The 13,582-nt window shown below is 34.8% G+C and overlaps 1 protein-coding gene and 1 long non-coding RNA gene across 2 annotated transcripts in view; one reads left to right on the top strand and one right to left on the bottom strand.

The window, feature by feature from the left end:
* Positions 1–8,471, top strand: part of PPP1R3A (protein phosphatase 1 regulatory subunit 3A) — a 38,604-nt gene extending 30,133 nt beyond the window's left edge. Inside the window, exons 2-4 of the mRNA XM_077752260.1 lie at positions 3,873–3,931; positions 4,045–4,169; positions 6,078–8,471. Of these exons, the coding sequence (XP_077608386.1) occupies positions 3,873–3,931; positions 4,045–4,169; positions 6,078–8,471 (2,578 nt within the window). The remainder of the gene's footprint in view (positions 1–3,872; positions 3,932–4,044; positions 4,170–6,077) is intronic.
* The window catches only part of LOC144221748 (uncharacterized), a 194,420-nt gene that overhangs the window by 70,579 nt on the left and 110,259 nt on the right, over positions 1–13,582 (bottom strand). The gene's annotated exons all lie outside the window — the stretch shown is intronic.

Raw genomic sequence — 13,582 nt, 5'->3', positions numbered from 1 at the left:
CCCTTCATTTTTTTAAGTTTTATTTATTTATTTATTTATTTATTTATTTTGAGAAAGAGAGAGAGAGAGAGAGAGTGAATGGGACTGGGGCAGATGGAGAACCCCAAGCAGGCTCTGCAGTGTCAAGACAAAAAGGTAAATATAAGGGAAGAGTAGAAAGGATGCTGTGCATTTACTCAACAGCAATTATGATGCCGATATTATGGGCTAGGCAGTGTGTTATTCACTGGGAATACACATAAATAAGAAACTTGCCTCCTTAAAATGGGCTTAGGGAACATAAAAGGGAGACTAGAAACATTAAATAATGCTTTTCATTTCTATGAAAATTGTGTATAGTTCTAGCTCTATCATCATCAACTTGTATTTTCCTCAATTCTTCTAAAGTTGTTTTAATTATACTGTTTAGATGTAATTGGTCATATGACTCACACTTTGAGTTTCAGAGTGAGATTTTATCTATAGACATCCTCTAATCTAAGCCAGAGAGCAACTCATTTGTCTTAACAAATTATCTGAAAGTAGATTTTAACTAGTTAGGTATTTTAATAATGTAATAAACACCTACAAAACTACCACTCAAAACAATAACCAGCTTCTAGCCATCTTATTTTCTCATTCCTTACCCCAATTTGCCCCACCTGATATAGCCGTAATCTTGAAAATTAAGCTTTCTTGTTTATTTAGCTTTTTAGTATATTTTGTTTTCCTTCATATATATGTATTCAAATTATTTTAGTAGTTTTTAGCATATAAAGAAGAACACCTTCTGATGTAATGTTTTTGCACTATTCATTTAATATTTATTATGTTACTAAGATGTATCCATATTGTTGTATGTCTCTGTGGTTTATTAATTCTGAGTGCTATGTAATATTCCTTTTTGTGATATGCCATAGTTTTGTGTCTACTCTTCTGTTGATGGGCATTTGGATTGTTTCAAGATTCTGTAGATGATAGAAATTTTATCAATTAAATAGATTTAAAGAGTATCTCCTTGTGGTCTTCACTGACACTTCTTTGTTTTCTAACCATACTGACTACCCCTTTATGTGAAGTATGTCTTCTTTGAAGTATGTCTTCTATGAAATGTCTGTCCCTGTCCCCTGATTCTATTGAAATGTTCATACTTTCTTATTGATTTGTAGGACTTCTTTATGTAGTCTTGATACATATTTGTATTGATTTTGCATTTTTCCTAGTTTGTAATATATACTTTTATAAATATATCTTTTAATGAACCAGTTTTAAATTTCAATATAGTTAAGCTGACAATCCTTTTTTAGCCACTTTTTTTCTTATTTAAGAAAACAGTTTCTACTCTGAAGTCTGTAAGATATTCACAAGTATTTTCTATTAAGAATTTCAAGGTTATTGACATTTCAGATTTTAATCCGTCCAGAGTAGATTTCTGAATATATGTTGTGCCAATGTCATTTTTTCTCATGAAAGTAGTCATTTCCCCTGTCTCCGTGTATTGAAAAATCCCTTATTACCTGCTATGTGACATATGTTTGTCATATACCCAAGTTCTAGATATGTGAGAATCTGTTACTAAGCTCTCAATCTTTGTCTGTCTCTGTGCCAACATAACTGTCTTTTTAAAGTTTCTTTGTTTTGAGGGAGAGAGAGAGAGAGAGAGAGAGAGAAACAGGAGGAGGGGCAGAGAGAAGGAGAATCCCAAGCAGGCTCTGCGCTATCAGCACAGAGCCTGATGAGGGGCTAGATCTCATGAACCGTGAGATCATGATCTGGGCTGAAATCAAGTCAGACATTCAACCAACTGAGCCAGCCACCCATGCACCCTACAACATAATGGTTTTAGTAACTAAGGCTTCATAAGAACTTTTGAAATCAGAGCAAGTTTCCTTACAGCTACTTCTCAGAAATATTTCAGCAGTCTTCAGCCCTTTGTTCTCTTGAAAATCATATTTTCAAATTTTATAAAAGAATGTTGTGGAATTTTGATTAGAATTGGATTGAATCTTTGGATCAATTTGGGAAAGAATACTTTCATGTATCTTTTTCTTATCCATGAACATGGTATGTTTCTCAATTTTTCTAGGTTTTTAGTATTTCTTGATACAATTTATTCTTTTCCTTGTAGGAGTCTAACCCATTTTCTATTAGTTTACTGCATAGATATTTGATATAATATTTATACTTCATGTATTTCAGCTTCTCTTTCTTGTATTTATTCTGAATCTAAGATTACTACACCATATTTCTGTATTTACATTTTCTAAGGCACCAATATAATAATACAGAGTTTAGTAACTATTTATCTCCAAAATGAATTAGAAGCAGGTTTATTTCCTTTTGATGCACTCATTGTTTAAAAATTGAAGTACCTTAGAGAATAAATTTAGAAAAATGATTGATAGCATTTTGGTTAGTCAAAAACAGAAGGCTTTAAATGCCTGTAATTTTCCCTCTAGAAATGAGATTTTCAACACTGTTATGGGGATAAAGAGGAAGCAAGAATAATCAAATGATGTTTAATGGTTTATATTTTTTTAAACTCCTATATACTATGTACATGGAGAAGGAAAAATGCATCAACTTGCCATTAAATTCCACAAAAATAAATCTTTGCATAGTTACTGGCCTCATTAAACAATACAGATTTATAGATTAAGTCAGTATCCACTATGTTAAATGGTATATTTTTCCAGTGATAGTATATTTATATAGAAACATTATTTTCTTTAATGGGCCCACTGGAAAATACCAAATATTTTTGGTAAAGATAAAATTAAGCATTATAAATATATACAAAACTGAATTTCTTCCTTGCAAAGTCCAGTTGGAAGAATTTGCAGTTTTCTCATTTGCTGAAAAGGATTGGCTTTCCTGGAATTTGGATCAACATTATCCATGCAATGAAGAGTAGACTCTACTACACAACTTTATCAGACTTTGCCAACTCTCTAGGTACATTTTATTCAAGAAAAATTCATTGAGAAAGGTCACTAGAAGAAAATTCAGCTGAGATAATACAAGAAAACGTGGACACTGGGCCAACCATTTCTTATAGAGTGACTTGTGATATAACTATACATAAAATGGACTTTTTCAGTAACATTTTTCTTGATGAGTGTCATGGACAAATCTAAATTCTAATGATTCCACAAATACAACAAATGGAGTGCCTTTGAAATAAAAATATATTTACCTTTCTCAATCACAATGCAGAATATTATTACAAAGGAAGTATAACCCAAATCATTAAAGAAAGAAAATATATGCTTTCATATGAGCAATCTGAAGTCTTGGTTGTAAAATTAGCCTTTGGCAATACACACATAAAGTCTTTGAACTGAGTATAAATTTAGCTGCCTTTCAGTTTTTAGTAAGTTTGTTGTTTTCTCCTTTTCTGGAAGGAGAGTTAATGTTATATCCATCCAAATAAAAGAATTTTGTGCAAAGTAGAACACAAAAAAATAATAATTAGAACTTTAAAAAGCAATGTCGATGACTACAAATGAACTGACAGTTCATAAAACCTTATCATTTAAACCAAGAGAAAAATGTTCTCACTTGCAAAGATTAAATTCATGAATGATGGAATAATCAACATTTATATTTATTTTTACTTTGGTTATGTAAGTTTTAATATAGGCAACACAATCTTGTTTAGAAATATAGTTTTATGTATGTTATTTAAAAAATCTTCTACTGTTAATATTTGCTATTGAATTATCCTAAGAGATCAAGTTTATTTAGAAAGCATATAAAGTAACGCAAGAAAATATGAAAGGTTATATAATACTTATTTGGCTGGCTATTTGTTTGACTCTTCCCCTGTACAAAAATACTTAGAAGTCGTACCCCCGGAAAACATGTATAACACTTTGTTTTAAATTTGACAGTAAAGAAGAATCATTAGTGACATCAGATGAGAATGACTTTGAGAATTCAAAGACTACAGGTACTATTTTTATTTGACTTTTTCAATTTAATTTTTAAACAAAATCTCTGTCTTTTGTTAAAGCCTATGATGATAATAATCTCACAAAGATACAAATTGTATTAACTTTGCAGATACCTATATCCCAACAATTGTTTGTTCTCATGAGGACAAGGAAGATTTGAAGACCAGTAATCAGAATGTAAAAGATGTAAACAGGGAACATGATGAACATAATGAAAAAGAATTAGAGTTGATGGTAAGTGTTCTGGTTGCCACGGTATTAAAGACGATGAATCCTTTTATGCTTCAAAGATGCTGCAACGCCTGCCTTTCGATAGTTTCAATTAATATAATTTGCAAATGTGAAAGCACAGCTTTTCTGTCCTCGCATCTCTAGCTTGATCAACAAGGCACTTTGATTTCAGTATGTTGCTTCTGGTCTCTGCAGTAGTAAATTAATGATATTCATTTCTTATCTCTTTACCAGCGGCTCTGAGTAATAGTTTGTAGGAATTATAGAGGAGGTAGCACTATCCTGATGTGCATTTCTAATCTTTGTGACAAGTGTACACTTAGCATAAACTCGTCTGTAAAATGAGAGGGCTGGACTAGATGATTGTGAGAGTCCAGCTCTTCAAGTGTGAATCTTGCATTTAGCAGCATTATTTTAAACTTACTTCCATCTTCAGGAGACTCTCACACTTCTATGTCATTGGAAAGTATTAAATTACCAAATGAGGAGAAAATAGCCTGTGCTATATTTCTTAAACAGGAAACAAATCCAGCATTGTACAATTTAGTATCAAATTTGTTATCATAAATTTCACACTTGGTGAACATTCAATCTATTTGGAATTTTGGGGGGGATGCTTTAGATAGCATTTTTATCACAAAGGAAGAAATGGGAGTAAATGAGTCACATAATGCAATTTATCCTTTACTGTATTTGGTTGGAGCTATATCATTAGGTACATGGATTCATAATCATCTAAGATTAAAATGGCATTTGCCTCTTCAAGTGTCAGTGCTGGAAAAGAAAAGAAATAGAGCTCATCTCTTTCCCCACATTTTCTACCTTTTCTATAGTGATATGGAAGCTGCATCACTAAAGTATGCAATTTACTTTGCTCCAACTTTAAGAAACTACAAAGTTGTCACCCATTGTGAGAATTCTCACCAGCTGAAAGTTAACATCGCCATTTTTTTTCAAACCACAGAATATAATGAAAGGGCCCTGAAAAATCACATACTTCACCAATACACCTCATTACAATGAGCAGGCTCAAATATAAAAGTTTGTTTAGAAGTTACTGAGATTGTACATCCAATAAATGAACAGGGAGCTGTAATTTAGATGCTAATTTGCTCCATGGTGACGTTAATGCATAAAACAATGAAGCTCTATAATAGATGGAAATACAACCAAATCTGTGGAACCCACAGGCATTGGCTTACAAGACAGCTGTGCAGTTGACAAGTAACATGAGCCTTATGTGAGAAGAAGGGGAAAACGTAAGATTTGCATATAATTATTGAGATCATGCAAATGTCAGTTATGAGGAGAAAAAAAACACAGGCATCTCACTGTTAAATCCTGACAGTTGGCATCACTGAAGAGCTCAAATACATTTGAGTACCAGTTGGCAGAGGGTCATTAAAACAGAATTTGCAGAGACATTAACTCCCTCACTTTTCTTTGAGTGACGTTTTGCTATTAATAGTTTGCAGAGGCTTTGCAGAAAACATATTAATAAGAGAAACTGTAATGGGGCACCTACAGCAAGTGTAAAATGCAGCAAGGGGCACCCAGGAAGCTGCTCTCTAATTGATTAGCATGGAGCTATCAATGTGTATATCCTAAGTGAGGAGAAAGTGCAATGACAAGCAAGAATAGTTGAATAATACAATGTGATATTTGGAAGCTGGGAAGGAGAGTGATTAATTTTGGTCCCTTTTCTTATTAATTTCATTCCTAAGTCATAGCCTACAAGGATCCCCCAAAACATCCGGCTTCCAGAATTTATACAAAATCTACAAATGAAATGAGCCAAGGAAATCTACCGGTTTAATTGCTAGCCCCGTTAATGAAATATATCGAATTCATTTTGTATATTTAAAGTTGTTTGGTCATTATTTGTTTTGTTTTTGTTCTTTATCCCCTAAGATAAATCAATGCTTAATAAGAAGTACTGCTTCCAGAGATGAAAAGAATACATTTGCGATAGATCCAGTCAATTTTCCAAATAAAGCTGAGGGGTTAGAGAAGAAGCAAATCCATGGTGAAGTACACACTGACTTGTTTAAAAGGCCTTTGTCTCCAAGTTCATCAGCAGAAAGCTCCTTAAAGGGAGATTTTTACTGCAATGAAAAATATTCCTCAGAAAGTAAGTGTAGTCATCAGCCTTCAGAGAAAATTACTACAGATATAGGAGAAATCAAACCACCATTGGGAGATACTAGTAGTGATGAATTAGTGCAATTACATATCAGCAGCAGAGAAGTACTGGATGATAATGCTAATCCAGCCCAAGGGAGAGGCAGAGTGAAAATATCTTGTCCCTCCTCAGATCAACTAGTCACAGAGAATCTTAATAAAAAGCATGAAGGAGGAGCTGAGAAAACTGAAGTGGAAGATTGGGAATGTTTAAGAAGAGATTTCTGTTTGGATTTCCATTTGGAAGAATCAACAGAAAAGCGATCTTCTAAGAAAGATCATGGTAATGGTAAGACTGAGAAGGAGGAGCAAAGAATACATTCAGGTGTTAATGAAAAACAAAGCAAAAATTTTCATTCAATCATACATGACCAAGAAAGGAAGAAGGGCCACTCTGAAATAAGTACAGAAGGGACTGGAGCTAGTAACAGAGACCTAACCGTTCTGCCGAGTAAAGACACCAGGATTCCTGACCAGGCAATTACAGCTGATACGTTTCATTCACCAAAGATAAGTCTAAGTCAGGAAGAAGCTATGTTAACAACTCCAGAGCATGGTCTATTGACTAGTTATGGCACTGCTTTAGGAGGGATGCCTGATCAAGTGTGTTCAGCAAGAAATGAAAAAGTTCTGAGGAATGATTGTCTTTTCCAAGTTGAAGAAGAGAAATCAGATTGGCTTAATCCTGAAGATCAGAATAAGAACACACAGCATAAACAAAGTTGGAATGTTCTGGAAAGTCAGAGAAAAGCAAGAGAGAGTAAGACAAACAGAATAGAACAGATCAAGCAACAAGCAGATTGTGAAGACATGTGGGGAAAAAGAGATAACACAAGGAGTTTGAAAGCTACTCCTACGGAAGAATTGTTTACCTGCCAAGAAACAGGGAGCTGTGAACTGTCTTCTCTAGCTGATCATGGTGTTACTGAGGGAGCAGAAGCAGGTACAGCTTATATAATTAAGACAACATCAGAAAGTACTCTAGAAAGCATGTCTGCTAGAGAAAAAGCAATAATTGCTAAGCTACCTCAAGAGACAGCACGAAGTGACAGGCCCATCGAGGTAAAGGCAACAGCGTTTGATCCACATGAAGGGAGAAATGATGATTCACATTATACCTTTTGTCAACGAGATACAGGAGGTGTAATCTATGACAATGGTTTTGGAAAAGAATCACGTTTGGGTATTTGTAATGTACATGTAGATGAAATGGAGAAAGAAGAAACCGTATCTATGTACAATCCCGGGAAGACATATGACAGGAAGAAATGTGGCTTTGGAAATATCACATCTGTAGAAGAATCCTTACAGGCCATTACAGGCAGTCAAAAGGCAGCCTCAAAACTTGACTTACATTTGGGAATGTTATCAACAGACAAAAACACATTTCCAGAAAATAGAGATCATAAACAGGCCCAAGAATCATCCAAAAAAATGGACCTAGAAGCTGTTGTTCATTCTGCTTTAAATTCAGACACTAATAGAGCTTCTCAGAATGGCTCTCACATTTCCAATCACCATGTTAAAACCTCATTGCCATCTCATGAACAGGCAATTGCTGTAGAGAATATAATTACTACCATGACTCTCCAATCTATTTCTATTAAATCAGAATATAATTGTAATCCAACAAGTGAAATCCAGGGTGCTGAGAAGCAACCTCATACTGGGTCTACACCTGAAGAAGTTTCTAAAAGTTCAGGAATAGAGACATCAGGTAATAGCAGAGAAAGGATGACGAGCCAGATTTTTCAACAAGAAGAATGCAGTGTGGAAAAATCTCTACGGCCAACAATTTCCATCAGTGACGCTGTGGAGAACATAGAAGCAAGGCATGGAAAGGAAGGATTCAACTCTGGACAATCACTGGGTTCTTCAGATGACAAGGAATCTGAGAGCTCTGCTTCTGCTAGTCTCCCTGCTCAGGAAGGTCAAACTGAAAGCAGTGAATCTCTGCTTTCGAAATATACCAACTCTAAAATACCTTATTTCCTTTTGTTTCTGATTTTTCTTGTAACTATCTACCAGTATGACCTGATGATTGGCTTGGCATTCTACCTTTTTTCATTGTACTGGCTATCCTGGGAAGGGGGGAGACAAAAAGAGTCTGTCAAAAAGAAGTAACCTCACCACTATTATTATTTTCTCTTAAAAGATAAGCTTTTTAGCCCCAAACATTTGGATTGGTGAAAGAGACTATTCATTGTTCAAAGAGCCAGTGCAGTTTTTCTCTTGAAGGATCATTTAAAAAGGAATGCGTATGAAGTTTGCTCCTTCATATAAGTAATTATTCTATATAGGACCATTATGTTTGGATCATTAAATACCTATATGAATATGAGATCTGAAGCACGTCAAGTTGAAATTAGGTACAGCTGTTGCTCCTTAGCAGGCTATGAAGTTGCAATGCTTCATGTCTCTNTCCCCCCCCCCCCCCCCCCCCCCGGGAATATTTTTCCCTCTATGGTTTTAAAAAAAATAGATAAAACATGAACAATGGCAGAGGACTTTTCTTTTTTTTTGGTCTTTTGGTATTGACCCTGAAATTTGCATTCATCACCATATCATTTATCAGCACATTTTGGTAGATCAAATTTTTCAACTTTGATTCCATATTTTTAAGAACACCCATGTATATTGAAATGCATAAACTTAAAGACCTTGTTTGTTTGAATAATACTTTATACACAGATCCCTTTTAACTCCTTTACATGTTCAAAGTCAGAGCACCCATAAGCCAAATGTGATGGAGACAGAAGCAACTGGGAGATGACCTTGCAATCTACAAAATTTTGTGGGTAGCCCTTCTTTAAGCAATGTTTTTCTCTTGTAAAAAGAGAAAGTATAACACAGCTGAACAATTTTAATGTCAATTATTCAAGAGTTGAGGTTTTAAATGAAAAGTTCCACAAGCGTTGCTTCAGAATGAATTTGTACCTATAAAGCATAAAGTATTAAATGACAACAATAATAATTAAAAAAAGATTTCCAAACAAACTATTTTATTTGGTAGTATTTTTTTGTCTTCAAAAAATTTTTAACTGTTTTGGTTATAAGACAATGAATTATTTCCCAAGGTAGATATAGAGAATGAACAACTAAGCATTGGTGATAGTTATATAACCATCAGGTTGTTAGATGATACCTCGTTTTTTTTAAGTTTATTTATTTGAGAGAGACAGAGTGCAAGTGGGGGAGGGGCAGAGAGAGAGAGAGAGATTGAGAGAGAATCTCAAGCAAGCTCTGCACTGCCAGAGCAGAGCCCAACCCAGGGCTTGAATTAACAAAACCGTGAGATCGTGACCTGAAACAGAGTCTGATGTTTAACTGACTGAGCCACCCAGGCACCCCGATTACTCAAGTTTGTAAGTAAGCAAATAAGTAGATTTAGAAATCTACTCAGAGAGCAGTCAATATCCAGTATAGCAGTGACTTTGGTTGCTGTTATTATCTATGGCTAAGTATGTGAAATATGGAACTAATCATTTCAGTCACAAAAGGGTATTGCAAAGATTCTTATACATGATTTCAACAGTCATTTGTTGAATGACTGATAGATGCAAAACCTGTGCTCTGGTCTATGGCATAGTACTTCCTTTGATAGCCTGAATGGCTAATTTTCCATAATGAGTCATAGGTATGTAGTTTGATACTGTTGACTTGGCCAGGAATATAGAAGAGAGTCACATTTAGGGAGTCCATTTGGGTGATTTCTTTTTCATAGGAACTTCCTTCCTAGAGCATGTAACATTGGTCTTCAGAAAGAAAAGGCCGTCTGTTTATTTACCTGTAAAGGTAAATTCAATGAGGAAAACCTGACTATCTCATCTCACAGTTCTAAGAAACATGCATTTATGGAAAGAAAAAAAAAATGAGGATGAAGCATTTAAACCGACTTTCATGTGGTAGTAAATCATTTCCCTAATTTTCATTAGATACACAACTATTTCCAAATCCCTAATTGTATGCTTGTCTCAAGTTCCATTGAAATTGAATGCTTGACCTCAACTTTTTAGTTGAACAAATACAAACATCCTGAAGTAGAACTTATGGCAAATATTTGATTGCTTCAGAAAGCACATTTTCATTAAATGCAAGTGGAACAGTGTAAGCTGTACTAGAATATTATCTCTAAAATTGCTATCCTGATAATTTTGTTGACAGGTCTAAATTACAGTGGAGTTAAGGTTAGTATTTCTTCAGATCATAATGGCTTGGTTTTTGCATTCTACGTTTAAGAGTTTCAGTCAATATGCCATATCTTATTAATGCAAAGAATACTACATTACTTTATGAACACAGGTGCCTGAACTGCAATTATTCCCTTATACATAAAGGAATGTAATTTCTTTTATCTCTTTTACTTGACTTTTGGTAACATTAACTTACTAAACCTTCTCATGCATATTTGTAATATGACAATAGAAGTTTCAAAGAATTTAATATATTTAATCATGTATTTCTCTGCATGCAGTGAAGAAATAATTGGTGATTTAACTGACTTTCCAAATATTTCTTATGAAGAATTTGAAATAAAGCCATAAAAGCTTAGGAAAGTATTGCGAGGTGGAGAAGGAGATTTTTGCAACCCACTTTGATCATAGCATTATGATGAGTGAGAGAAGTGGATCTCTGAAAAAACTGGTAGCCTCTGGTTAATAAACATTTGACAGTGAATCATCCAGGCAAGATGGGGCCCCTCTCCCACCTCTCCGTGTCTGCAAGCATTGATTAAGGGCCAAAAAAAGGGTGTGGCATGAAAATAAGCAAAGAGAACAGCATTATACATCTGCTTCCTAAAGTGTCTGAGAAATGTGAGAAAATACCCATCACCTTTCATTTTGCTGGGCTTCTATTAGAAATAATATTCTAAAAATTTAGCAAGTATAGGTAGTATACTGTCTTAAAACTGTCTTAAAAAAATCACGCCTGTATAAGCCATCAATATCCCAATAGATTTTTCCATGTAAAAGGAAATGAGTCAGTGAAATGACTTACTCCTTGACATTCAAGAACATTGGGTTAATGCAGTCGTGCTTCCCTGGTGAGTTCTAATATTTTGATAATGAAACAGTGACTGTCACCATTTTGTGAGAGAAACAGGATCATCTTTTGCTTATTATCTTAAACCAGTCTGCTGGGTAAATGGAAAAGTTAAAGATATCCAGATCAAATTTGGGGAAATAAACTATTTTTCCCAAATAGCATTCGTGGCACTCATGATTTTTTTGTCTTGAATATTATTCCATATCTCCAGGCTTGTTGCCTTTTGTATTAGGTTGACTTTTACATGTAAATAAACCAAAAAAGCAAACAGCAAAACAACAAAAAACTAGCAGGAGAAATAGCAGGCTGGAGGACTGACACCCCCAGGGCCATTTCATCCACTGATTTCTGTCATCAGGGTCTCTGACCTTTCTTTCAAATTTTCATGAAGTGAATAAAAAAGTTTAACTATGCAATGGGGATTGTCTTTTGTTATTTGAATCCCGTCTCAGCCAGTTCTGATGGAACTGAGGAGTGGGGTCAGCTTTGATTCTAAGACAAGGTATGAAAGAAATATGGGAGGCCACGCTCTTCCAGGGTCTTCACAGTGGTACGTGTGTATGAAGAGAACAGCTAAGAAAGTTACTTTCATTATTTAATTAAATGAATTTGCTTATTGTTTTTTTTCTATTTTCAGAAACAGTTCATAATAAAAATCATAGCAACAGAATCTACTTTCCGTCTTTTAAAAATAGATTTGGTCATTAATCTAAATATGTTTCTATAACTTTACCCCAAACCTCTTTAAATAGCAAATTAAATTTCATTAGCCTAGCTTCGAAGGATCATGTTTTTGAGAAATGTCATCATTGTATTATGCTAAAAACTTATTAAACAAATAACTCTTTAAAAAGTTCAGCATTTTTGTTTTGTGTCATTTCTATTTGCTAAATGCATACATGTTACCTTAATTTTTCAACATGAAACAATATTATATGAAAATTTAAGGGAAATTCCCTAAGATTTTCCCTAATATACCCAAGTCTTTATATTCATGATGATAAAGGGTGGTATGGGTAAATCAACAGTGAGTGACAGGGAATTAATTTTTATTTGGCTGAGATGCCTCCAAACTCTGATTTTGCAGCACATTTTATCCAATCCCTAATCAAGTTACTGGTCTTCGTGCACCATCCTTATCACCCCACCTGATCCATGACGCCTTATTCCCCACTACTCTCTACCTTAAGTCCTCTGTCATAAAAGCAAGGCACATTGTCCCTAGACATACCATGCACAGCTGTTCCTCTGTGTCTGCTCGTGTACACCCCTCTGTCTAGGTCACTTGCAGGTATCTTTATTCTTCCTATCCAACTCTGCACATTTTTCTATGTACACCTCAAGCTGCTATCATTTTGAAGTCTCCTACCAGTTCAGTTTGTGCAATCTCTTTGTTTTCAGATCTCTTATCTCACTAATCTTCTTGCATGCAGTGGGCATTCGACTAACTATCCTAACTGGACTGCCTGCTTGTTCAGGACAGGGACAATCGCTTCTTCTTCCCTCCCATCACCTACCAAGGTCTAGTTTGTAGGACTCCCTCAGTCAATACTTGTGGATAGAACTGAATTGCAGTGATGTCTCCTTTCTATATATTTCTAAAATGTAGACAAGATACTCTGAGGTCTTACTTTAAAATGAATAAACTTAATCAAAACAAAGCTGGAATGGCTTAGTAAACTACCAAAGACCAAATAGAAAGGGGACGAGAGAATGACAAGACAACAATGCAGTGGATTTGGGATGTAGGGAAGAAAGAAACAATCCTTTCTCTCCATTTCTTTTAAGAATTCTACTGATTTTCTATATTTATGCATATTTTCATAGCACAGGAAACACCCTTTTCATTCTATTTAATGGGAAATAATATACTGATTATATATTAAAATAATAGTAATGCATACCTTAATTCACTGGCTAATGTGAAAATTGATAGAACAAGACCTGCCTTCAAATAAAGTAGTGCAGTAGTTTAAAAACCAACAAACATCACAAGGTATAAAGTGTAAGAAACTCAATCTTCTCAACTGCTGCCATGCCCTTTGAAAATGGCTGATCTAATTTCACACCTGTTCTGCATGTCAACTTTTCGGGTGAAGCAAAAAGCACAACCAGCAAAAATAGTCACTGGATTTTTTAAAAGAAATCATTTGCTGGGGCGCCTGGGTGGCTCAGTCAGTTAAGCGTCC

The sequence above is a fragment of the Crocuta crocuta genome, unplaced genomic scaffold (genome assembly GCF_008692635.1).
Source record: "Crocuta crocuta isolate KB4526 unplaced genomic scaffold, BGI_CrCroc_1.0 scaffold397, whole genome shotgun sequence".
NCBI lineage: Eukaryota > Metazoa > Chordata > Mammalia > Carnivora > Hyaenidae > Crocuta > Crocuta crocuta.
The sequence above is the reverse complement of the archived record's forward strand: the minus strand, read 5'-3'. Positions and strand labels throughout refer to the sequence as shown.